The 26121-nt window shown below is 40.2% G+C and overlaps 1 protein-coding gene across 1 annotated transcript in view; it reads left to right on the top strand.

Moving 5' to 3' along the window:
- MYRFL (myelin regulatory factor like) overlaps positions 1–26121 on the top strand; it is a 161560-nt gene that overhangs the window by 107750 nt on the left and 27689 nt on the right. Inside the window, exons 9-21 of the mRNA XM_063447015.1 lie at positions 65–141; positions 1440–1550; positions 3695–3785; positions 4765–4965; positions 6548–6656; positions 8448–8557; positions 12104–12267; positions 14955–15018; positions 20186–20265; positions 21139–21210; positions 21872–21927; positions 22933–23088; positions 24314–24376. Coding sequence (XP_063303085.1) covers positions 65–141; positions 1440–1550; positions 3695–3785; positions 4765–4965; positions 6548–6656; positions 8448–8557; positions 12104–12267; positions 14955–15018; positions 20186–20265; positions 21139–21210; positions 21872–21927; positions 22933–23088; positions 24314–24376 — 1354 coding nt within the window. The remainder of the gene's footprint in view (positions 1–64; positions 142–1439; positions 1551–3694; positions 3786–4764; positions 4966–6547; positions 6657–8447; positions 8558–12103; positions 12268–14954; positions 15019–20185; positions 20266–21138; positions 21211–21871; positions 21928–22932; positions 23089–24313; positions 24377–26121) is intronic.

The raw sequence follows: 26121 nt of genomic DNA, 5'->3' as shown, positions 1-26121 counted from the left end.
GTTTATTATTTTTTTAACCTCAGAGTTAATTACATTATTTCTATTATTACTCCTTCCCATCTAGGTGGAAGCTGCAAATCAGACCATAACTATTGAGCAGTCACAGTCCGATCGCAGTAAGCGTCCTTTCAATCCTGTCGTGTAAGTTTCTCTTCATCTCTTTTTGTGACATGGTAAAACGCATCCCACACAAAATTCTTAGAAGAATATTATTATGAACAACAGGAGTTATTATTTATCATTTGAGTAGTGTGCGGCACATTTTTCTCACAGTTGGTATGTTTAAATAATGTATTATTCATGAAATATATCGTCTCGTTCTTACTGTTTGTATACTGTTTTCCCACCTGCTTCTGCCTCCCTCCACATGTAATGTAATTGGTAAATCAAATGTGTGGGAGTCAAAAAATTACACAGTGACAACATAACGAGCATGTTATAAATAATTGTTTGTGATGTTAATATTAAATGATGGCTCATTATTATTATTATTATTATGGTATATATGCAGGGTTGGTGACAATACATTGCTATTGTAATAAACACAGTGTAAGTTAATGTCCACCTCCTGAGACGGTTCATGCTGTATTCCAAGAATTTCTATTTGCTTTTTTTATTTTATTGTTACTTTGGCCATTTTCTTAGAGACAACGAGAGTTTATGTATCAAACTCAACAGAAGAACAAGACACTAGTGGGTTGAACATTTACCATGGAAACCAATGAAACTGTTATAACAGTGTCGATAGCAGTGATGATTTCTGAATCAATAGGCAAATTATTTGTCAGTGTTCCACAAAGCCACATTTTTACACACTGGCTTTGTCTCCTGGTCCCTCTACGTCACACCGATGGGGGAACCTAACGCGCATGCATTGATTCAATGCTTTCCTCTGGGGAATTTGCAAAGCATGAAGATGTCCAACGTCATTTCATGGAGTAAAACTCAGTTAGAGACCAGGAAGTGCCTCTAGTGACTGTCTGGAAGACAACCAACCACTGGAGATTGCTTTAACCCTGCAATGTTTTACACTGCAGGATTAAGGGGGCAGGGACACTTCAATGAGATGAAGTGGTTTACATGCTTATAGTGGCCCTTTGAATAGAGGATATACAGTTTTTATGTATGAATATTTCTACATCCATTGATATTATACTTTCATAATTGTGTCTTCTGGCTTACATAACTAATTATTTTTACTTTACCGTCAGCCTTTTCCTTTACAGTAGAGGTTTCTCTTTTCTAATCATGGCTATTATATTAGAGTGTCTGTCATATCACATCACTAATTACAACTTTTTACCTGTTCGAAGTAGACACAAGTCCCTGTTCCTATTTTTCAGGTAGAGCCATGCAGTATGTTGACTCAAACGGAACAGTATACGTATCTGATTTTGCAAAACGTTATTTGACCTGTGTATTACCTACTTCTTTTTCAGGGTCAATCTTCCACCAGATCAAGTCACCAAAGTTACATTAGGAAGGTTACATTTCAGTGAAACTACGGCTAACAACATGAGAAAAAAAGGGAAACCAAACCCAGACCAAAGGTAAAGAGATTTCAATGCGTGGATAAATGTACTTAAAATAATCAATTACAATTTCATGCAAACATGTATGGACTATAGAGCTCACTGCTCCATTCTCCGCCATTTAGGAGTTAAATCACTTTAGTTTCTTTTTATACACTGCTCTGTAAATTGAACTTTAATCACACACAGGAGGCTGCTGTGAGGTCCAAAAGGCTATTAATAGAACAGAAGATAAGAAATACTAAAATAAACATTAGATCATTAGATTAGAATTGAGTAGTAAGACTATAGGGGCATGATCTATACACCAAAACTGCTTTATTAAGCTAAAGTTATTTTGGTGAGTATAATATCCTTAACACCATCCTGACCTTTGACGTACCAGGTACATTCGTCAAAAAGCGGTCGTTAACGACCTCAGACGTACCTGGTACGTCCGCGCCAAATTATTCACTTACCTGATCGCTGGCATCCCAGGCAGTGCCCCTGCGGCTGATCCGGTCCTCCCCCTGAGCTATGTGATCGCTGGATCCTTGCAATCACATAGCTGGAATATCTGGCTTGTGAAGTGCCTGCAGGGGGAGTGCCTGAGCTCTCAGGTGTGTGTATCTGGTCCAAGGGGCCCAAGCAAATGTTTGCCATGGATCCAATCACTAGTAAAGACGGCCTTGGCCATATGGTCTCAAAGGCAACATAGGCCCATCAAACCAATCTGGCAAATTTCAATGTGCAAACATGGAAAAGGGGAAAGCCATACATTTGACCCCTGTAAGTTTGCAAAACCCCATAAAACCTATACATTGGGGGTACTGTTGAACTCCGGAGGTGTTGCTGAACACATATTGGGGTGTTATTTGTCAGTAACACATAACAGAAACTGAGAATCCGTACATAAAGTACAATGTGATAGAAAAATAACACAAAAAAAAACGACTACCTAAAAGTTTGACAAAGACTGATGGTAGAATTAGTGCATGGAAAGTGTTAAAATACCACCATTTGATACCCTAGGGTGTCTAATTTTCGAAAATATATGTTTGATGGAGGTAAATCACATTGGCCGGCTTCAAAAATGTCCCAAATAGGACATGGGTGCATAATGAACAGCTGTTAAAATTCCAAGTTTGAAAACTGTAATGCGCACCCGCCAAATAAGGTCTTTTAGCCCCCAGAGAACCCAACACACCTACACATGGGTAGTATCACTGTACTCAGGAGATATTTCTGAACACATATTGGGGTATTCTTTGGCAGTAACCCTTAACCCCTTAAGGACCAAACTTCTGGAATAAAAGGGAATCATGACATGCCACACATGTCATGTGTCCCTAAGGGGTTAAAGTTCTCAGTACATGTATTCTTAAATTGCTATGTATGTCAAAATAAATCACCAATATTTTTTAATTTGGCATAGATTGGCGGAAAAATGGTTGCATGAAAAGATTCAAAATACCCCAAGTTTAATACCTTAGGTAGTCTTCTTTTAAAAAATATATACATGTAAAGGGTTATTCAGGGATTCAGGACAGATATCAGTGTTACAATGTAACTTTCATTAATTTTGGAAAAAAAAATGGTTTGGGAATAGCAAAGTGCTACTTGTACTTATTGCCCTATAACTTTCCCAAAAAAGCTAAGAACATGTTAACATTGGGTATTTCTAAACTCAGGACAACATTTAGAAACTATTTAGCATGGGTGTTTTGGGGGGCTGTAGATGCGTAACAGATTTTTCATCATATTTTATAATTTGTTTTACAGTAAATTATATGATATGATATAAATAATGGTATCTTTATAAAGACCATATAATGATGAGAAAAACAGTATATGAGTAAGAGGAAAATGACAGCTAAACACAAACACCGCAGAAATGTAAAAAGAGCCCTGGTCCTTAACGGTAAGAAAATTGAAAAACGGTCTGGTCACTAAGGGGTTAATATCTATAGCAGTTTGGATGCAAGCTCTAATGATTTATACTGAGTGGTCCATAAGCATTTAGAAGACATTGTCACAATTTTCAGAATAGGTGTAGGAAGCCCACATGTATTTATGTGTGCATGGTAAATATGCTGACTCTCTCACTGAGACCTGTTCAGTGTTCAGTGTTATGGCAACCTTCAAGCCTCTGGCTTTATTAATCTTGCATTGTCATTACACAGGTATTTTATACTGGTAGTTGGTCTCTATGCTCTCTGTCAAGAGCAGACATACCTCGTTGTGTCTCAAGCTTCTGAAAGAATCATTGTGAGGGTACGTATATTGGTCTATTTGTCTGTCAGTTTATTTCTAATCAGTTTCGCAAATAATCTCTTATCCTCTGTTACCTAAGACGTGACAGTTATATGAATCTTTTACTCTATAGCTTCTAAAGTGGAACATTCTATGTTCCTGCCCCTTTGCATTCTTTGCTGTAATAAGGGATGTATTGGTGTCACTACATTATCTTGTGATTATTTAGAATATATCAAATATGTATGGAATAGGAAAATATGAGTTACCATTTCCATCTAACCCAATTAGTACTATCAAATAAATATCTACTTACAATTCAATGGGATAGTTCGGTTGGTAAATACTCATCTACAGTATTAAAACTCATTATTTCATCTGAATGATTTACCTGTCTGTCTATCTATGTATTGAAGTACATCAATAGCTTAAAGGATCACTATAGTATCAGGAAAACAAAGCGGTTTTCCTGACACTATAGTGCCTGAGGGTGCCTCGCCTGTGGCGCTGAAGGGGTTAAAACCCCTTCAGCAACTTACCTTATTCCAGCGCCGGGCTCCCTCGGCGCGTGACCTCTCCTCCCCCGCCGACGTCAGCTCCCTCTGCCGACTTCAGCTGAGCCGAAAGCGCATGCGCGGCAAGTGCCGCGCGCACATTCAAAGTGTCCATAGGAAAGCATTTCTCAATGCTTTCCTATGGACACTCTGCGCGATGGGAGCATAATATGCATCCGGAAGACAGCCACTAGAGGCTGGCTAAACGCCAAATGTAAAACCTGAGGGACATTGCACCCAGACCACTTCATTGAGCTGAAGTGGTCTGGGTAACTATAGTGTCCCTTTAAATGTATACCATTTTTTCTGACCACGAACAGGTTACTCCATTCTGCTGCATTAACATATGAAAATGACCATTTTAACTTTAACTATTAAGTATTATTTTTTTCCTGAAAGTGGCTTATGTTCCATTTTATTGTCCTTTTGACATTTGCATTTCTTAGGCATCCAACCCTGGGCAGTTTTTAAATGATAATGATGTCCTGTGGCAACGTGGTCACATCCCAGAAACAGTTGTCTCTCATGGTCGGATAGGAATTAACACTGACACTCCGGATGAAGCCCTGGTTGTTTGCGGTAATGTGAAAGTAATGGGGACGGTCATGCATCCATCTGACATTCGAGCAAAGACAAATATCCAAGAGGTGAGTCCCTAGGACATATTCTGTCATTCTGATTTATAGCACTGTGTTCAGGCAGTCTTCAAATGACACATTAGACGGGCCAGAGACAAAAATCAAAACACTGACTTTTTAGAAGAGAAAAAATTAACAGGCTTAAATAAACATATATAATACAACCAATCTATTATTTTTCTAATTTACCTAACTCAATTTACTTTTAGATAAATAATTAAATGATTTACTCAGACATACAGAGAAAATATTTGCTTTAATTTCAAACACTTTATATACCTATTCATTTAGTCTTGCCACGTTAAAAGGGCACTAAATTGATAAATTTTCAGTGCATTTTATAGAAAAATATGCAAAAACAACAAATACAAAACCCTAAAATATAAAAAAGATACTTATTTTTAAAGTTCTTTCTTTTCGTCCAAATCCCCAAACATTACATCATCCACCTTGAACTTGGCCCATGCAAGCATATAGCTTGGTCAATCAGGAGACTCTCATTCTGATCTATGGAGTATTAGTGTTTGGGCATGTTTAACCCAGTACTTCAAGGGATAAAGAGGAGGGAGTAAGTGATCTTCCAATCATGAAGTCATCACGGCTTCTTCATAGAAAAACTCTGCAGATATACAGCACATGTGGGGCATGTCACAACAATCCACCAATATAGTGCTTCTCTATGGGATGCACAGAATCAAATGCCTCTCGTAGAGAGCCATTAGCTGTACACCTGTCATCTATCAGCAACATACTTTGCATGGAGAGTAAATTGATTCAGTTATCAAATCTATTTTAGTCAAAAGCCTCTAATGGATATCTGATTGGCAGCCTCTAAATGTGTGAGAATAGCAAAACAAAAACAGTTCCAGGCTACACAGGCAGTATAGATACACCAAAACCACTTTATTTAAAAAACTAAAAGTGATATTGGTGCTTCCCTCTTTAAATAAACTGATGGCGCTATATAAATAACATAATAATAATAATAAACCTTTACTTCTATTCAAGCTTCACTTGTCAGTTAACGGCTTGGTATACAATAAGTCAAACTATGCCTAGCGACATGACCAGAATAGTACTCTGGGTTACCCAAACCTTGATGTCTAAACCCGTCAGCGAAGTTCCCTTTAAATTCATAATCGGTTCCCTTAAGGCGCACTGAACCAGACGAGTCATTTAGCAAACTGTTTATGGTAACTCATTCATTACTGTCTAATCTATCACCATGCTCTTTTAAAAAAAAAAAATTGTGCAATTTCTTACTGCCACTGTTTTACTTGCTTATGTTCCAATATAAATGCACGCTGTTGTGGCGTATGTAAACTGTATGTACTCACCTGCACACCAAAAATAAAGAATTCAAAAAAAATAAAAAAATAATAATAATAATAAACTTGATATTTAAACAATCTACACAGAACTGGTAGACAAATATGTTGAATAAGCTGTACAACAGAGACAGTCTTGATTGCCACAATGATACATTTAGAATTACAGCAGTTTTAAGTTAAATATGTTGATTGATTGGCTGAATGGGGCAACTGTTTACATTTTTGGAGTTTGCGTTGAGACTGTTTCTTTCCCCATTCAGGTTGACCCGATGGACCAGCTCAGAAGGATAGCACAGATGAGGCTTGTCGAATATGACTATAAACCTGAATTTGCAAGTGCAATGGGAATAGATTCTATGCATGAAACAGGTAGACTGTGTTTTTGTTGTGCACCAAATGTGCTGTTTGTGTCAATTTATCTGTCGGAATTCTGCTTTGTACGTAATACGCAACCAGAGTTATCTACTAAAATGAGAATTCAAAGTGAATTTAAATGAAAACCATAGCGTGAGGAATACAAAGCTGTATTCCTAATAGTATAGTGCACCCTGGCATCCCCCTCCCTTGCACCCCCGCCTGGCACATAAAGGGTTGAATAACCTTTTATTCATTTACCCGATTCCAGCACTGATCTCCCTCTCTGCCTCCTCAGACGTCAGCCACTGGGGGGACCTATTGCGCATGTGTAGCCGAGTGCCACACACAAAAGGTCTTCCCCATAGGAAAGCATTGCCTCAGTGCTTTCCTATGGGGTTTTCTCTGATGCTGGATGTCTTCATGCAGAGCGTGTGGATGTCCAGTGTTGTTTCACAGAGTTAAAATTCCGTGAAACTCCAGGAAGTGCCTCTAGTGGCCGTCTAGGAGACGGCCACTAGAGGTAGTCTTAGTACTCAAAAACTTCAATGTTTTACATTGTTAGACTACGGGGGACAGTGACAATGCACCCATACCACTTCAATGAGCTGAAGTGGTCTGGGTGCCTATAGTGACCCTTTAAAGCTAAAGTAGCCAAATTAAAGCTGTAGCGGACTGGGTCCTATACCAGAGTATGCCCCAGTTTCCTGGAGGGGGCTGATGGCTCACCTCCTGCCCAGTGATTATGGCCCGGGGGGTATTGCCCTTTAAAGACAGTATTTGGGCATGATGGATTTGTATTATGTGGCTACTGGCCCTTTAAGCACAGTGTATGGACTTCTATTAGACTGTGTATAGATTGTCCCATTGTTCTCCAGCAGGGCGTTGTCCCAGGCACACTGCCAGACTAGTTGGAACTGGTTTGGGCTGGAAAGTTTGGGCTGGAGAGCCATGCTTCAGTGGAACTAAAGGAAAATCCACCTAACTTTTAAACCCCATAACTTCCGAACCCCTGGTCCGATCTGGGCGATTTTTGAATATGTTATTCACCCAGATCAGGGGTGTACCCTATGTATTTGGGGTACATCTAGAAGTTGCAGAAAAATATGTACATTTTAATTCTGTTAACAGATAAGCTGATGGGAGGAGATGTGTGGGTTGTACCTTGTACTTTATTGGTTAATGTACTAATTATTGTGGGTGGCTCTCTTGCACGGGAGCATTGCATAAAAGCAGGGGTTGTGTGATTAAAAGTTAGTTAAGTTCTACTCCTGATACTGTGTGTCGTCCAGTGATTGGGAAAGGTGATGGGATATTATTGGATTGGATTGCTGACTGTGCTGGTTATTCTCTGGGATTTACTAGATTTACTACTTGTTCCTGCATCCTCTGGATGTATTGGTGGAGTTAAGCTGTGAGAAATCAGCTCTCCGCTTCAAAAGCATTGCTGACTTAAATAATTTTTTCAGTTCAACTATTTTGACCTTCCATTTGAAATTAACTTTGAGTTCACTTTGTATTCTCACTTTAGTAGATAACACTGTTTGCTTACATTTATATATTAATAAGGAAGTGTAATGATGTTATCCAATGATCCTGTGACCCTGTTTGGAGAGCACAGACATTTTTTTAGTATAGACAGAGAAAAAAAGAATGGGAGATAGGAAAGTGTCTGAATTATATTTATTATTGATTATTCAGAAATGAAATATGAATATTTTCTTGGTCCACCTTGAATTAATTTTTGCTAGGCAGTTCCATAAACTGTTTGCTTAATTTAATTTATTTTCTTTTTTTTTTATCCAGGCATAATTGCTCAGGAGGTACGAAATGTCTTTCCTCAAGCTGTTAAGGAAGCTGGCAATGTTACATGTGATAATGGCACAACAATAGAAAACCTTTTAATGGTTGATAAGGTAAAGGAAATATTGACCAAATAATCAATAGCCATGCTTACACTGATATTATTTATACAGTTCTTTGTAGTTCTAAAAAAATATTTAAATGAATTTGGCCGAGTTGTAATATTTAAAGAGACACTCTAAATACTCATTATCGTTATCAAGTAGTTTTAATGTATAGATCATGTCCCTGTAGTCTCACTGCTCAGTTCTCTGCATTTTAGGAGATAAATCAGATTGCTTATGCTGCCCTAGCCACACCTCTCTGACTGTAACTCACACAGCCTCCCTGCTCACTTCCTGAAAAACAGTAAACACTTTAAACTTCCCTTATTGTGTAGTATGCTTAACCCCTTAAGGACACATGACATGTGTGCCATGTCATGATTCCCTTTTATTACAGAAGTTTGGTCCTTAACCCCTTAAGGACACATGACATGTGTGACATGTCATGATTCCCTTTTATTCCAGAAGTTTGGTCCTTAAGGGGTTAAGGGGTTAATAGCCTTATAGAGTCTACATCAGCTTCCAACAGAGCAGGAGATAAGAACTTCTAAAGTCAACACACTGTGTTGTAAAAATTTAACTTTTTCATTTTTCATAGATGATGTATCTGTCACGGGCGAAGATGTGCAGCTAGGGCTACATAAACAAAAGTGATTTAACCTTAAACAGCATAGATTTTTATGCCAAAATGCCTTAAGCTAAAGTGATTTTGGAATATCTCTTTTAATAAAGAGTAATGCCAATGTCAAGAGAAACCAGACAGTGAACTTTCTCCTTCAATAGAGAATCCTACAATTTAATTAATTATTTTCTATGGTATTTCCCATCATCTACAAGAAAGACCAACAAGTATTCCAGCAAGTACTGGGAAGTGTACAAATATTTACACAAGATCCCTAATGAATCAAATTAAGTTCCTGTCCAAATGTTATTATAGACTGTTAAAATGAACCAGCTTTGTGTTCTGTTAATATTTTTATATAAGAGAATAAAGAAAAACAGATTAGTTATCACCTGCAATCTTCAAGATCAGGATGTGGGTGGATATCTGTAACAAAATAGTATTTTTACATGATAGGCTTTGTAGCTGTTCTTCAATCTCAAAGTCACTTCTCCTAAAAGAGTCATTCCACCCACCATGACCACTTCAGTTATTTCAAGTGGTCATGTTGGTAGGGGTCTGGACATGCAGCAACTCTACCTGAATCACTGCACATCCAGAGATATTTGCACTTACGCGTCTGGGGTTAGTTACACCCCCGAGAAACGGAACCTTGGCAGCTCTGAACTTTGTTCTGTATTGCCAAATGTCAATTCTGGGCATATTTTACATCTGTCATCATTGCACGGTTGTCAATGCTGGCAGCAGACTTACCTTCAGGGTACCTTCAATTGGAAACTTGCTCTTCATTCCCTTCCTTTGTCACTCCTTCTCCCTCCATTACTTATATTGCTTATTTTAAAAAAAAATAATTGATGAGCACTCCATCCCTCCTACTCCTTTCCCCTCCCTTCCTGGCTCAGAGGTCTCACATGCACTTGGAGCCAACAAAATGGTTCAATAACAGACTTCTCTATGAGAAGCCTTTGATTGGACCTCAAACTGTGGAGATAATTTGGCACCGGGAGCTTTGGCCAGCACCTATTTATAGGTAAGTTTAAACACTTTTGTTTTACATTTTATGCGGGGACCTATTGGCAATGCCCAGTAGTGCATTGTAACACCAAAAACGTAAACTGACCTTGATTTGTTCCATAGGTAAAACATCTCTAACATGTTCTATTCATACAGAACATTTCAGATAGAAAGGATACAATGTGGATATGATGTAACACTGTTACCTCCATCCTAAAGTAGTGCACAGCTAAGATTAGTGGTTTTCAAGATACAGTTAAGGAAAGCACCCAGCTTTTCTCCATTTCCTCCCCTGACTCTGATAATGTCTATTACTTTTCACCCTTAGCTTTGTATAGATCACAATCTCTTATTTCACATTGTTCTGGCTATTTAATTCTCAGATTTTATTCTTAGTATTCTTTATTTTTGCTGTGCTTGAAGTAACAGTAAAGCTTGCTATGCCACAATAACAATAAAAATAACAAGCGTATCCAGAGCATACAGTGATATGGCATATAAGAAAAAAAGCACAATTTTAAATCGAAGTGGACATGAGTATCAAGCTAATCAGAAAAAAAAAATAGAGATATAACAGGTGAGTTAGTCTGATAGATAAGCTTAACTATAGATGGAGCAAACTATACTAACTCTTTCTATAAACTCAATAAGTTTAACCACTGGGTATGAGATGTCAGTAGGAGACCTCAAGGTATAGAAAACAGGATAAGTGTGCCTTACTCTACAGACATAACTAAGTGATTGAAAACAGTGCAAACAATTACAGAAGTTCTCCCTTGCGATCATCCTACACCGTATAGGGGTGGTTGTGGAATAGTAAAATGCCAGATTAAATGCTCTTAATGCGGTCAGCTGAAATTGTACGAGGCACCCCGGTCGGTTCCCAAAGCAGGTAAATGTCAGATTAGGGCTTTTTGGCGAGCTGGGACGCATGTATGTCACAAAATATGATGATTAGGCTTGGAGCGCACACGATGTGCATCCAGTTGCCATGAGGAGCAAGCCCCCCCCCCCCCTACCCCCCCCCCAATTCTCAGATTTTATGGTCCATTTGAATGGCACAATTACTCATACTCATGTCTTCATATGAATCGACCTATGAATGAAATTAGATTGCAAACTTGTAACTGTTTATGTTGGTTTGGTTTTGGTCAGTCTGTACAGATTTAAAGGGACAATATAAGCATTCAGACCACTTCAGCTCATTGAAGTGGTCTGAGTGCACTGTCCCAGGTCCCTTAACCCTGCAAAGTTAATTATTGCATTTTTTTTTTTATAAACTGCAATAATTAACATTGTGGGGATACTCTACCTCTAGAGGGACTCTATGCATGAGGACATCCAGCGTCACCGGAATCCCCGTAGGAAAGCATTGTTTAATGCTTTCCTATGGGGAAATCCTAATGCGAGTGCGGCCACTGCTGCGCATGTGCATGAGGTCTCCCCCACCAGTGGTAGAGTAGCTGAGGCATACCCGAGCCAGCACTGAGGGACATTAGCGCTGGACCAAGGTAAATCACAGAAGGGGTTTTTAACCCCTTCTGCACCATGGAAGGTGTGGTGGTGGGGGGGAAGAGGTGGGCACTATACGGAGGGAGCTATAGTGTCAGGAAAACAACTTTGTGTTCCTGGCACTATAGTTTCCCTTTAAGAAATATTTCAATTGTGTCTAAACTTAAGTGAAAGTTAACTTTGTATTCCTAATCATAACATGTTTGAGTGAGTATTCTTTAGCGCCCCCATTGGGAGATCTTGTTTGGATAAATTGTGTCTTATTGATATTAGCTGACAGAACCGCTAATTAGCAGCAATCAAAAAGGCATTGAGGAGTGGGAGGCTCTGTCAAATAATATATGTGTGTAGAAAACAAACATCAGGAAAACAAACCACTGATTGCATGTCTAATTGTCCTCTTGCAGGATAAAATTTTCATGGAGAATGTTGGGGCTGTGAAGCAGCTTTGCAAACTCACAAACAACCTTGAGACGAGAATCGAGGAGCTTGAAGTGTGGAATCAAAAGCTTGACAAGATGAAAAGGATGAATAGCTTAAAAACGGTCCAGAATGAAAAGTCTCCCTCAAGGTTAGACAACATTCACATAAACTGGTTTTGCACTTTTTTTTTTTTTTCTGTGCATTTTCTGTGAATCTGTTAGCATTATCACATGAACTTACACAACCATACCTGGTCATCTGAAGTCACATACGCCTGGATTGAACATGTGTACAGATCTGCTCTATTAAAGAGAAAAATGCAAACATCTAGCCGGCACAATATCACTTCCTTGAACCAAGAGGAATTATCCTACTCATTCTATTGTAGTGGTTGTCTGAGATAGTTTCATGAAACATGTTTAAATCATTCTACTCCTCGGGCAAACCTGCCGATGTTTTGCATGAATTATTTACTGTTTACAGTTTTGCTATAACATAAAACAGGTGGAGAGCACAAGGATTTTTTTTATAAATTATACAAAAGAAAGGTAAAACATTATTATATTTAAAAGGAAACCGGTCGGTAAATAATAGACAATTATATCGGGGCTTGGTAAATGTTAGCAGAAAGGTGTGCTCCTGACTCCATATGGAGTAAAGGTAAAATCAGAAAAATGGGGGGAATTTTTTTTAAATATAAATATGTATTACTGGCAACTAGAGACCAATAATAAAGACAAGTCCTCTACAGAGAATATATTTCCAGATACGATGTCCCTGAATATAAAAACTTGAACGTTTTAAGTCCACATGTGTGCTGTCCCTACAGGGTTTTTTAATGTTATTTTAGTTTAGCTCAAGTAAAATAGCTATTGCTGGCTAAAACAGGGGGGATGGGGAATGAGGAGGGGGGTGGGAGGGACTCTCCTTAGCTGTACAGAAAATGATTGGCATTCAAACCAAAACTAAACTTCCATGAATTTAAAAAAACACAATAATTAACAAAGATCAATGATGTAGTGAGAAGGATTCTTAACAGAGAAACAAACCCCTCAATATTGAGCATAATAATACATTATAACATAATACATAATAAATCATAACTGAACATTCATAATCAAATATACAAACAAATGTGGAATTATAAAATAGACTTAAAAAGAATGCATCTCTACCTGAAATATGACATAAGTAAATCTAGTTCCCTATTTAGTCCCTCTAGCCTGTAGATTAACTTTCAGTCTGTAAGAGATGTCTCCTCCTATCTAACTGAGGCCATAAAAGAGGGATCAATTTTAGTCCCATCATACATACTGCTGGTATTGTTTAAAGCAGTGTTCCCCAACCCAGTCCTCATGGACCACCAACAGTCCAGGATTTATGTGTGTCCCTGTTTTATTCCAAAGGAGATACTGACAAAACCTGTACTGTTGGTGGTCCATGAGGACTGGGTTGGGGAAAACTGGTTTAAAGGGCTTGGATACTGAACTGGTACAATGACTTGCAAAATAAACCTCCAATTTTCCCTAAAATCATCTTTTAACTTTCAAAAAGTCTGCCTGTGCATTGTATCCCCCATTTGCAAGACAATAGATAAACTGCACACTATTGCAATTGATCCTATAAGAGATATTATAACTAGTAAAATAAGCTATAATATGGGAGCAGGTGATGCATCTGGCTGTTCCACATTTGAAACAGCCTTCATTGCCTACATTAGAGTGAAATTGAGGAGTATTACAGGTTTTAACCTAGTTGGGGACTAGCCCATAGGCTCATTACATAAAACTTATGGTGACATATTAATAAAAATACAAACAATCAAATCACATCTGACAACATACAGGAAATTATAATAACATATTAAAAGAGGGGTGGGGAAGACAATATTTAACACAACATATCTATCCTGCCTGCAGAATTGATAATATGCAAATCTATCTGAATATGCAAATTAACAAGCCTTGCTATTCAGGTAGTTCATATAGCTGTTGCTACCAACATAGGGTGCTGTAAAAGCTCCACAGCCAAATCCACCTTGTTGGTAGCAAGCACCAGCGAGACAGGAGAGCACACAAAACATTTAACAATACACAAATACATACCCTGAACCTATAATGGGCAGAGGGTGACTTAGACATAAGAACAAATCAGTAAAGTGTCCTTCTGCTTCCAGTGATGGTGACTACCATTACAGGTGTCTTGTGATGTAGGGTTTTATAGTAAGATTAAATCTAAAACAGGGATCCTCCAGTAGGATAACCCAATGATGGTTGAAAATCTCTATTATGAGATTATGCCAACAATTAAATGTGGTAAGAAACAGTGGTCCCTCCTCTTTATTGATATTTTTTCCAGCTATCTTATGAGAATACCTAAGCTTTATAGGACAAAATAAGGAATCTTAAAGTTCTAGAGTAGCTTTATGGGTATCTGAAGGCTCTCTCATTACAATTAATACTCATAAATCGGGCAGATGTACTTCTAGAGGCCAATGATTATCTATTGCGATTTCTGGCCTGGGTATAGGGCTCAAGAATAGTCTCTGCATCATATTTCTGTTCAAGAAGTCTACCTATCAGTGAGAAGGACTTACAGTTTTGCTAACTTGGAGAGTTATGGCCACATTGTCCTCAAATGTCCTCTGGAGTTTGCTTATTCACTTAGTGCACATTTAGAGTATATTTTCAATTAACAATTTAAAGTACATGTTATGTTTTATATTTCCTGAATTAAGTGACACCAACAGTAGGGGATACGGATGTGAAGATGTGAAGTGATTCACAAGAAAATTTAGAATATAACCAGGTTTCATTTTTTGTTTGGTTTTACCAGGGCATATAGCAAAATAAACAATACTCCACAGAAAAGAAGAACAAGCCCAGTCAAAGTTAAACAGGTTAGTGCATGTCTGCTTAAAGTTTAAAAATAGAGATTACGCCTTAATCTAACACAAGAGACCAAACATACTACAACATGTCTGTACTACAACAGGATTTATCAGAGTTTGAGTGATGGTTCTCTAAATTGTCAGAGCATTGCCACACATTTCTTAAAAGGACACTAGACACAAGAGCCACTACCGCTTAATGTAGTGGTCCTGATCAGGGCCGGACTGGGGATACAAAGCACCCCTGGAAAAAAAATATATGCCAGCCCCATAAGTCAATGCGCCATATATTGTCGCATGTAATATGTAAGGCTATGTCTTGCCACCCCAGATGATTGAGTAATATATATAATATTGGTCCTTTCATAGTAAAACGTTTAATTATACAGTAATCATACCGACATGCAGACACAGACAATCTCACTGACACACACAAGTTCATTGATACACAGCCTCATAGACAAACAATCTCACTGATATACATAAGCTCATTGACATAAAAACACAGGCTCACTCACTAGCAGACACACACACATGCAAGCAAGCAAGCTCACTAGCAGGCGCACACACACACACACACACACACACACAGCTTAATGTAGTGGTTCTGGTGTCTATAGCCTGTTCCTGCAGGCTTTTCAATGTAAACACTGACTTTTCAGAGAAAAGGCAGTGTTTACATTGCTTCCAAGTGACACCTCTAGTGACAGTCACTCAGACGGTCACTAGAGGTGCTTCCTGTGTCAGTGTGCAACTGTTGGTGGTCCATGAGGACTGGCATTTGGCACCCGGGGCGGATCCTGAGCTTGGCACACCCTCAGCCCCCCTCTCCCCCCCCCCAAAAAAAAAATAAAATAAACCTGTAACATTTTTTTTAATGGTTTCCTTTTTTTTTTATGTATTGAACAAATTTGGAAACTTTGCAAAACCGCTGTCAGCCCCCTTCTACAAAACTCTTGTGTGCCCCACCCCCTCCTACAAAACCCCTGTCCCGTCCCATCTACAAATCCTGTACTGCCCTCCGTCTACAAAACTCCTGCAACCAGGGGCGGACTGAGAACCCTCAGGGCCCCCGGGCAAAATAAATCAAGGGCCCCCTTACAGGCCCCACCCATACTCCGCAGCAAGCGCCACTCTTGTCCCGCCTCCATGCACCGCTTCTAGCCACACCCTACACAATCTTTAGACACAAGGAACAAAAGTGCAATAATCCCTTTGAGGCCCCAGTAGAGACTACAATTGAGGGCTAATGGGCCATGGATGGGGGGTCTTTCTAGCAGAGGCTATCTCAGTGTCCTTTAGAGTGTGTTAGAAAGTATCCCCTCCAGGCCCCATTAGAGACTACAATGGAGTCTAATAGGCATGGAAGGGGGTCTTTCTAACAGAGGCCATCTCAGCGTCCCTGCTGGAAACAGTCGCCTCCAGGCCCCAGTAGAGACTACAATTGAGGGCTAATGCGCCATGGAGGGGGGGTCATTCTAGCAGAGGCTATCTCAGTGTCCTTTATAGAGTGTGTTAGAAAGAATTTCCTCCAGGTCCCATTAGAGACTACAATGGAGTCTAATGGGGCCTGGAGGGGGGTCTCTCCAACACTCTGGTTCCTATTCACAATATAGCAACACAACATAGCTCGCTGATACCTAGGCCAAGTTGGCTCCTCTTACCTTAATTACTGTTGCTGGCTGGCAGTCTGTGGGCTTGCTGGAAGGCTGTGGGCTTACTGGCTGCGGCTGGCAGGCTGTGGGCTTGCTGGCAGGCTGTGGGCTTGCTGGCTACTGCCGGCAGGCTGTGGGCTTGCTGGCTGCGGCTGGCAGGCTGTGGGCTTGCTGGCTGCGGCTGGCAAGCTGTGGCTTGCTGGCTGTCAGGCTGTGGCTTGCTGGCTGGCAGGCTGTAGCTTGCTGGCTGCGGCTGGCAGGCTGTGGGCTTGCTGGCTATAAGCCTGTGGCTTGCTGTAGGCCTGTGGGCTGGCTACTGGCCTGTGGGCTAACTGGTGGCCTGTGGGCTGGCTGGCTGGCTTCTGGCCAGCCTGTGGGCTGGCTGGTCGGCCTGTGGGCTGGCTGGCTGGCCTGTGGGCTGGCTGGCTTGCTGGCTACTGGGGCACTTGTAGATTATTTAAAGAAATAATCCATGCACAATAACCACTACTGCTCTGTGTAGTGGTTATGGTGCCAGGAGGGCACCCCCCTCCCCCTTCTTACTCCCCCCTCCCTCTCTTCTTACCCCCCCTTCTTGCTCCCCCTCCCCCTCTTCTTACTCCCCCTCTTCTTACTCCACCCTCCCCCTCTTCTTACTCCCCCTCTTCTTACTCCCACCTCCCCCTCTTCTTACTCCCACCTCTTTTTACTCCCCCACCCCCCCTCTTCTTACTCCCCCCTCCCCCTCTTCTTACTCCCCCCTCCCCCTCTTCTTACTCCCCACTCTTCTTACCCCCTTCTTACTCCCCCCTCCCTCTCTTCTTACCCCCTTCTTACTCCCCCCTCCCCCTCTTCTTACTTTCCCTTCCTCTCTTCTTACTCCCCCCTCCCTCTCTTCTTACTCCCCCCTCTTCTTACTCCCCCTCCCCCTCTTCTTACTCCCCCTTTTCTTACTCCCCCCTCTTCTTACCCCTTCTTACTCCCCCCTCCCTCTCTTCTTACCCCCTTCTTACTCCCCCCTCCCCCCTCTTTTACTCCCCCCTCCCTCCTCTTCTTATTCCCTTCCCCCCTCCTCTTTTCTTACCCCCTCCCCCTCTTCTTACCCCCTTCTTACTACCCCATCCCCATCTTCTTACTCCCCCCTCCCCCTCTTCTTACTCCCCCCTCCCCCTCTTCTTACTCCCCCCTCTTCTTACCCCCCTCCCTCTCTTCTTACCCCCTTCTTCTTACTCCCCCCTCCCCCTCTTCTTACTTCCCCTCCCCCTCTTCTTACTCCCCCCTCCCCCTCTTCTTACTCCCCCTCTTATTCTTACCCCCTCCCCCTTCTTACCCCCTCTTATTCTTACCCCCTCCCCCTTCTTACCCCTTCTTACTCCCCCCCTCCCTTTCTTCTTACTCCTCCCTCCCTCTCTTCTTACCCGCCCTCCCTCTCTTCTTACCCCCCTTCTTACTCCCCCCCCTCTTCTTACCCTCTTCTTACTCCCCCCCTCCCTCTCTTCTTACTCCCCCCCTCCACTGTAGCGTGGCCAAGCTGCTCTGCTGTCCGCGGTGCCCGGCCAGAGTGATAGGAAACGCACAGAGTTTCTGTTTCCTGTACCCGGCCGGACTCACAGGAAGTGCACACTCGGCCACGCTACAGGGGAGGTGAGAAGCTACAGGGGAGGTGAGAAGCAACTGCAGCCGCCTGAGCGCTCTTAACAGAGCGCTCAGGCGGCTGCAGCATTTAAAGGGCTGGCCCTGAACGCGGCCGGCCCCCTCAGAGTGTGCCGCCGGGCCCCCTGATGGCGGGCCCCCCTCCCGGCCGGGCCCTCAGACCATGCCCGAAGTGCCCGACCGGTCAGTCCTCCCCTGCCTGCAACCCCCATCTACAAATCCCCTTATAAAGACTCCTGTCCCAATACAAAACCCCTACCCCCTTCTAAAAAATCCCTGCAGCCCCACACACACATTTACAGGCAGACAGTCACACATACAGTCAGAGACAGTCATGCACACAGTTACAGGCAGACAATCACATATACATTCACACACACACGCTCACAGGCAGACAGTCACACACACACAGTAAAAGGCAGCAGCAGACAGTCACATGCACACAGTCACAGACAGATAGTCACACACGGTTACAGGCAACATCAAACAGTCACAGGCAGACAGTCACACAGTCACACACACAGTTATAGGCAGACAGTTACACACACAGTCAGTTACAGGTAGTCACACAGAGTCATAGCCAGGCAGTCACACACACAGTTATTGGCAGACAGTCACATATACAGTCACACACACACACACAGTCACAGGCAGAGAGTCACACACACACACACACACACACAGTCACAGGCAGAGAGTCACACACACATACACAGTTACAGTCACACACACAGTTACAGGCAACACCACACAGTCACAGGCAGACACACACACAGTTACAGGCATGCAGTCACACACACACATACACAGTTACAGGCAGACAGTCACACACACACACACACACACAGTTACAGGCATGCAGTCACACACACACACATACACAGTTACAGGCATGCAGTCACACACACAGACACACACACACACAGTTACAGGCAGACAGACACACACACACAGTTACAGGCATGCAGTCACACAAACACACACACATACACAGTTACAGGCAGACAGTCACACACACACAGTTACAGGCATGCAGTCACACACACACACACAGTTACAGGCATGCAGTCACACACAGACACACAAAGGTCCGTCTTAGTCCGACGAGAGAGAGAAAACGACATTCCTTCCAGAGTGAAGGAAAAACGTCCACGTCGAACCCTCAAACATCCACAACCCGTCGAAAAAAACAAAGTTTCCACAGAAATTTACATTTCAGATGTTTGCCAAATTTATAGTGGCCACTTTTCGAACTGCATACTTTAGTTTGCTAATGACATATTCCACGCATGGTCTCTGAAATAGTCTTCTGCTTCTTTGGATCTGGAGTAGATGGGACATGACCCCCCAAAGGGGACCCTCTCCTATCGCTCCAAATTGCCTATATTGTATCGGCATTGAATTGCAGACCTGCGTGTCTCACTTTTGCGTTTATCCATTTTCGTAGGTACCTGCGTGTACCCCAGTGTTAGAACCTTTGGTATGTTTGCTTGATTAACCCACAAAAGAAAAATGGAAAAAAATACTCCTGATAAACAGAAAATTATTTTAAAATATTCTGCCACGTTTCTGTCACAAAAAGGGGCAGAAAAAAAATAATAAATCCATTGTGCTGGAGAAATAAATAAATAAATGAATATATTAAAACATTGATGGAACAGATGATAAAATCAGACAGATTTTATAAATTGTGCCAAAAATTCACTGAAAAAGTTAGCGGAAAAGTGTTGGCAATGCTTTAATAATTTTCTCCCAATGTGTTTGCGAATCAATACTCATAAACGTTTTTAATGTAGAAACACGAATGCAGTATTTCTTACATAACGAATGAGTTATTTACCGATGACAGCTGTTAAATGGCATGTCTTCGTGCATTTCTCTCTTTCTAGGTGGAATCCAAGCAGCAGCAATGCCCAAAAAAGATATTTCAGATTACAGTATTTGCTCTGATCTCTGTTATGATGCTTTGGTGAGTAACCATCTTAAATATAAATTCTACAAAAGTACTTGCTTACTCAAAGGGACACAGTAAGCAAAATAACTACTACAGCGGGTTGTGTTGGCTATGGTGAAAAGAGTATATGAATAATTGTATTTACGTATGTGACTGTGTGTGTATTTGTGTGACTGTGTATGCTATGTGACTGTGTCTATGTGTGTGGTTGTTCATGTGATTGTTTATATATTTACTGTATGCATGTAACTGTGTGGGTGATCGTGTGTCTGTTATAATTATTTACAAAGTGCCAGTAAATTCCCTAGCACTGTACAATAGGTGGACTAACAAACAACAAGTTACAACAAGACAAGTTGGATGTAAAGGAGGGCCCTGCTCAAACAAGTTTACATTTTTGTATGTATGTGACTGTATGTCAATGTGTTGTAGTGGTTATGGTGTTTGGTCCCGTTGCGTTAAAGTAAAAGCAACATCAGCACCTGCGAACATACTTAAAAACTGGAGAATGCTAAAAGGGTTATTTACTAAAGTAAGAATTAAATGTGAATTCAAATCTAATATCAAAGTAACCGAAATGGAAGCAAGGCTGAATTAGAGAATGCATCCAATTCTGCTAATTTTACCTGAAATTTTAAATTCACTTCACTTTAGTGAAGAAACCTATAAATGTGTCAATTCCATACTTTTTAAAATAAAGAAATGAAAATAAACAAAGTGACATTTCAAAAACATGCAGAGAAACACAAATTGATGTCTTTTTCCATAGCGATGTTGGGACGGTCACTGTAAGTCAACTTCAAATTAAATGAAATTATCTGAGGTCTGATTCAGAGAATGAATTCTATGTTACAATGCATTTAATGATGAGAAAGCTCTTTCTTTCAGTGCCTTGACCATAGCTACACTATACACGGTCTATGTGCAAGAGGAAGCCGTAGAAAGGGAACCTCCAATACTGTGAGTCATAATGCTGTGTGATTATATATTTTCTGCCAATTCGAGACTTACATATAACTAAGGTATTAATATGTTATAGTAAATATTCTAAATATATTTTGGATGAGTTATTGTATGTTACCTAAAACATATTTTAATGGCTACAGAGATATCATACTTTACAAATACCCATGAGATCATGGAAAGAAATAATAATTATAATTTATGATAGATAGATAGATAGATAGGCACACAGACAGACAAACAGACAATGGGCTTGTGACTATCATTTGAAATGACAGGGCAGTATATAAGACCTTAAAACATCAGAGTTAATAAAATATGTTGTGATGTATTATTATTTACAGCCTGGTAACAACAGTAGATGATAATTAAAATAACAACTATGCCTATGGAGTTGCTCTAGTGATGCCTCTAATCTTATTGGATGTCGCATTCCACTTTAGATGACTGCATTCCATATTGCATGTTAGCACTTTAAATGTGATGTTTGCATTCTGTAGAAACTACTGTGTAAATAACTAATCAAATAAAGGTGATACGTCATTTAAATTGTTACCAGCATTTAAAGCTTTTACTAGGTTCCAAATATATTTTTTTTAAAAGGCACTTGATTTCGCTTATTCTTATTGAAAACTGTGTTTTATTCCCCTCTATACAGGAATTACACAAGCATTACCAGCACAGCGACGTCTACTCTTTATACAACCATGATGGGTATGTTGTGATACTTAAGAACTTAAGCTTAAAGGACCACTATAGTTACCCAGGCCACTTCAGCTCAATGAAGTGGTCTAGGTGCCAGGTCCCCCATGTTTTAGCCCTTCAGATGTAAGCTTAGCAGTTTAATCCAGCCTCTAGTGGCTGTCTTTTTGACAGCCGCTAGAGGCGCTTCCCCGACACTCAATGTGAAAATCGCATTGAGCACGCAGAACGTCCAAAGGAAAGTATTGAGAAATGTTTGACCCCTTCAGCCCAGTGGGAGGGGGGCCCTGAGGCTGGGTGGGACTTAAGGATTTTATAGTGCCAGGAAAACCTTACCACAGCTAAATATGGAAAGGGCATCTTTTCTATTCGTTTCCATGATTTTGCAATCCTGTCTATGATATTAATATTAATTTCCTTTTCAGAGGAGGAGGGAGGATTGTGTTTTTCTATTGTCACTTTTATTTTATAATAGATTTAACAGACCTGATGTCACTAGGTCAGAAAAAAATGGTGAAATTACAAGTTTCTAAAATTTTATATCATATCTCTTAAACATCTATAAATGTGCTGGCTTCTGCTGAATGTTAAATATATACGTTTGCCGTAATCCATAGCTCCAGCACAACTGGAAAATTTCACAGTCACCTCGCTATGACAAAACTCATTTGGGCCCACTCTTAAATAGTTGTACAGTGTTACCATCTACTCTAAACATTGACATTTTTTCAAGTGCTGGAGAGGTAAGTTATTGGACTGTTCTAAACATTTTTGATTGTTTAATGTAAGCATTTGTTTACAAAAGAGCAAATTGTGATATTTTAATAATGGTCGATATTCAGAAAAAACATCACTCTGTCACATGAAAGCATGCATACATTCAGAATATTGTCACAGTAAAAGCACATTGGATGGTTTTAGAGCTATGATGAGATATCAGTTCAGCTGCTAAATTTTGAGTAGAGATGTTGAATTGGAACTTCTGCTGGTTACCAACTGTTTTCTTCTTTACAACAGTAAGGGAGACTACACTTACAACACATGTAAGACCTACCCAAGGATTGTTAGAGATGAATTTCTGTGGAATCCTACCCTGTCACGAAGTACAGTGTTGTCAAATTCAAAGAAAACTGAGAACGGAGAATGATGATGAACCGAACACAAATGTAAAAAGTAAGGGAAATTTTTCACCGCACATCCCTTCCCATCACTGGTTTCTTTGATCCTATTCTTTCACATCTTATAGGCACTGTATCCGTCTCTTGCTCGGTCTATAAAATAAATATATAATCTCTTCCACTCGTTCGGTGTATTTCTTACATCCTACAAGCATGCGACCATAACCGCGATTCTAAAAAACCTTGACCCAAGATCATCATCCAACAACCATCCTATCTCCCTACTGCCATTTGCCTCCAAGATCCTTGAGGCTCACCAATTTTCTTGAATCTAACTTTTTGCTTGGCCTGCTTAAGTCTGAACAGTCTTATCAAAGCATCCAATTACTTAATTGCTACAAAACCCAATAGTCATTACTCTCTTCTAATTCTCCTTGACCTCTTGGCTGCTTTTGACACTATTGATCATCAACATCTTCATCTCGTTCTTCACAAGCTCAATCTATGAGACTCTGCTCTTTTATCCTTTTCTCACCCCTGCGGTCCCTCTGTTGGTGTTCCCCAAAGTTTTGTCATCGATCCCCTACTGTTCTTAATCTATATTGCATCCCTGGGTAAACTAATCAGTTGGCTTCCAATATAATTTCCAAGTATCTTTTTATTTCTCCGTCTTGTCTCTCGTGTCTCCTACTGTCTCTCTGATATTTATAACTGGAAGTCAGCTCATTTCCTTATACTTAATCTCTCCAAAACAGAACTTCTCCTCTGACTTCCTTCAACCACTACTCCATCTATCTCAATCCACGTTATCATTTTGATTATCAAAACGACTCTATAAAGTATATTTTATATATTATGTCAAATTCAAATAGAGTGAGGGATGTAAATTCCATAGGGTAAAAACACGTTTTTTTTAATACAATCAAATATCTGAAACTGGACATTTATGAAAAAGATGGCGGGAATCAGAGCTCTAAACTCGCATATAATCCCTGGAATAAATAAAATCTATGTAGCAAACCAATATATGGGTGGTCATCAATTATGGAGCAATCTTTAATTTTAAATGGACCAATGACTCTTGCTTGTGGACAAGTCTTCATGTAGGGAGCAATGGACTACTGTAGGGAGCGAACTATGACTGTATAGTTCTTGCCCTTAAAATGACCAAAGTAGTCCGATGCGTTTTACTCTATTGCAAAACTTTTTAAAGTGCAAACATTTTATGGCCTAGCACTGTAACATTTATTTGTTTATACTGAATACATTCTGTTTTATAGGAGATTTAACCAGTCTTTTTCCCATGAACAAAAGACTTGATGACCCGGCATTTGCACGTGACTGTAAGTTGACATTGTAACAAAGCATACTAGCTCACTGCTTTCTTGCATTATTTAATGAGATTGTTACAAACAGCAAACAGAGATAAACTCACAAAAAAATCAAATGTTATGGCGCCGAAGGTGGGTAGAATAAGAAGTTTACTTGAGTTCTCCTCTCCATTAGGAAGAAAAAGAAACATTTATTAGCATAAGTTTAGTATGGAGCAGTATTTGAAAAAAATAATTAAAAAAAGTTCACGTAACATAACATATCATGGACATGTACAGGTTCTGCTTAAATTCATATTAATATGAGGTTTCATAATGGTTTAACTAAAATATGGGCTCTTTTACAGCCTTGATGGTAAATAAGCACCGTAAGGTGTTGCAACAGCCGATAGCATGTAATGGTTACTAATTAGCACCAGGTTTCAACCTTGATACTAAATGTTTTAGCTTATCAACATTAATAGTTCCCCTTTAGCTTGTAACAGCTGCTGCATTATCCGACTACTCGCATCTTAGCGGCTGCTGGTAAAGCACAGGCACCCACAATTAGTGAGGTCAGTAGCGACAGCTAAGTAGCAACTGGCTTCTGAACCTCAGCAACATAGCTGGAACAAGACTTTTTGTTTCAATAGGTTGAGTTGGGATTTAGCTGTCGTTAATCACTTTACACCAGGCTGATGATAATGTTTTTGGTTTAGTGGCTGCAGGAACATTTAGATCATGCCCCTGCAGTCTCACACTGCTCAATTCTCTGCTATTTAGGATAAATCACTTATGCAGCCCTAATCACACCTCCCTGCATGTAACTTACACAGCCTTTACTTCCTGTAAAAAAAATCTAATGTTTACACTTCCTTTATTGCAACGTATGTTTAATTAGAGTTTCTTATCTCCTGCACTGTTAATAGCTTGCTAGAACCCAATGGAACATCCTGTATGTAATTAAAGTTCAATTTACAGAGCAGGAGATAAAAACTTTTAAAGTAAGTTAACATCTGATTGAAAATCAAACCATTTTGTTTTCATGCAGGCTGTGTCAGTCAAAGCCAAACATCCAATAAAATCCTAAAAACAGATTTTTATATGGAGTACAGAGTCACTCTTCTATGAGCAGGGCCGGTGCTAGGATTTTTAGTTACACAGGCGAAGATGCATTTTGGCGCCCCCAACCCTCATTAAAAAAAAAAAAATGCATCTTCACCTGTGTGTCTTTCCTCCCAAGCCACAGGCATAATTTTTCAGTCACACAGTCAAAGTCATACAGGTACACTGTCATACAAAGACAGAAATAATCATACAGAGACATACAGACACATACAAGCAGAGATATACATGCATACAGAGACATGCAGGCATATAAAGACATACATGCATACAGAGGCATACCGTCATACAGACACGTACATACAGACAGGCATACAGAAACATACATACAAAGACATTCAGGCACATACATACAGACATACAGGCATAAAGAAACATACATACAGAGACATACAGGCATGCAGACACATACATACATACAGAGGCATACCGTCATACAGACACATACATACAAAGACATACAGACATACATACAGAGACACACACATACGTACATACAGAGACATAAAGGCATACAGTTACATACATGCATACAGAGACATATATACAGACATTCAGAGACAAACATACATCCAGTTACATACATGCATACAGAGACATACAAAAAAATACGTACAAGACATACAGACACATACATGCATACAGAGGCATAC

This window comes from Pelobates fuscus, chromosome 3 (assembly GCF_036172605.1).
Source record: "Pelobates fuscus isolate aPelFus1 chromosome 3, aPelFus1.pri, whole genome shotgun sequence".
Taxonomy (NCBI): Eukaryota; Metazoa; Chordata; class Amphibia; order Anura; family Pelobatidae; genus Pelobates; species Pelobates fuscus.
The sequence above is the reverse complement of the archived record's forward strand: the minus strand, read 5'-3'. Positions and strand labels throughout refer to the sequence as shown.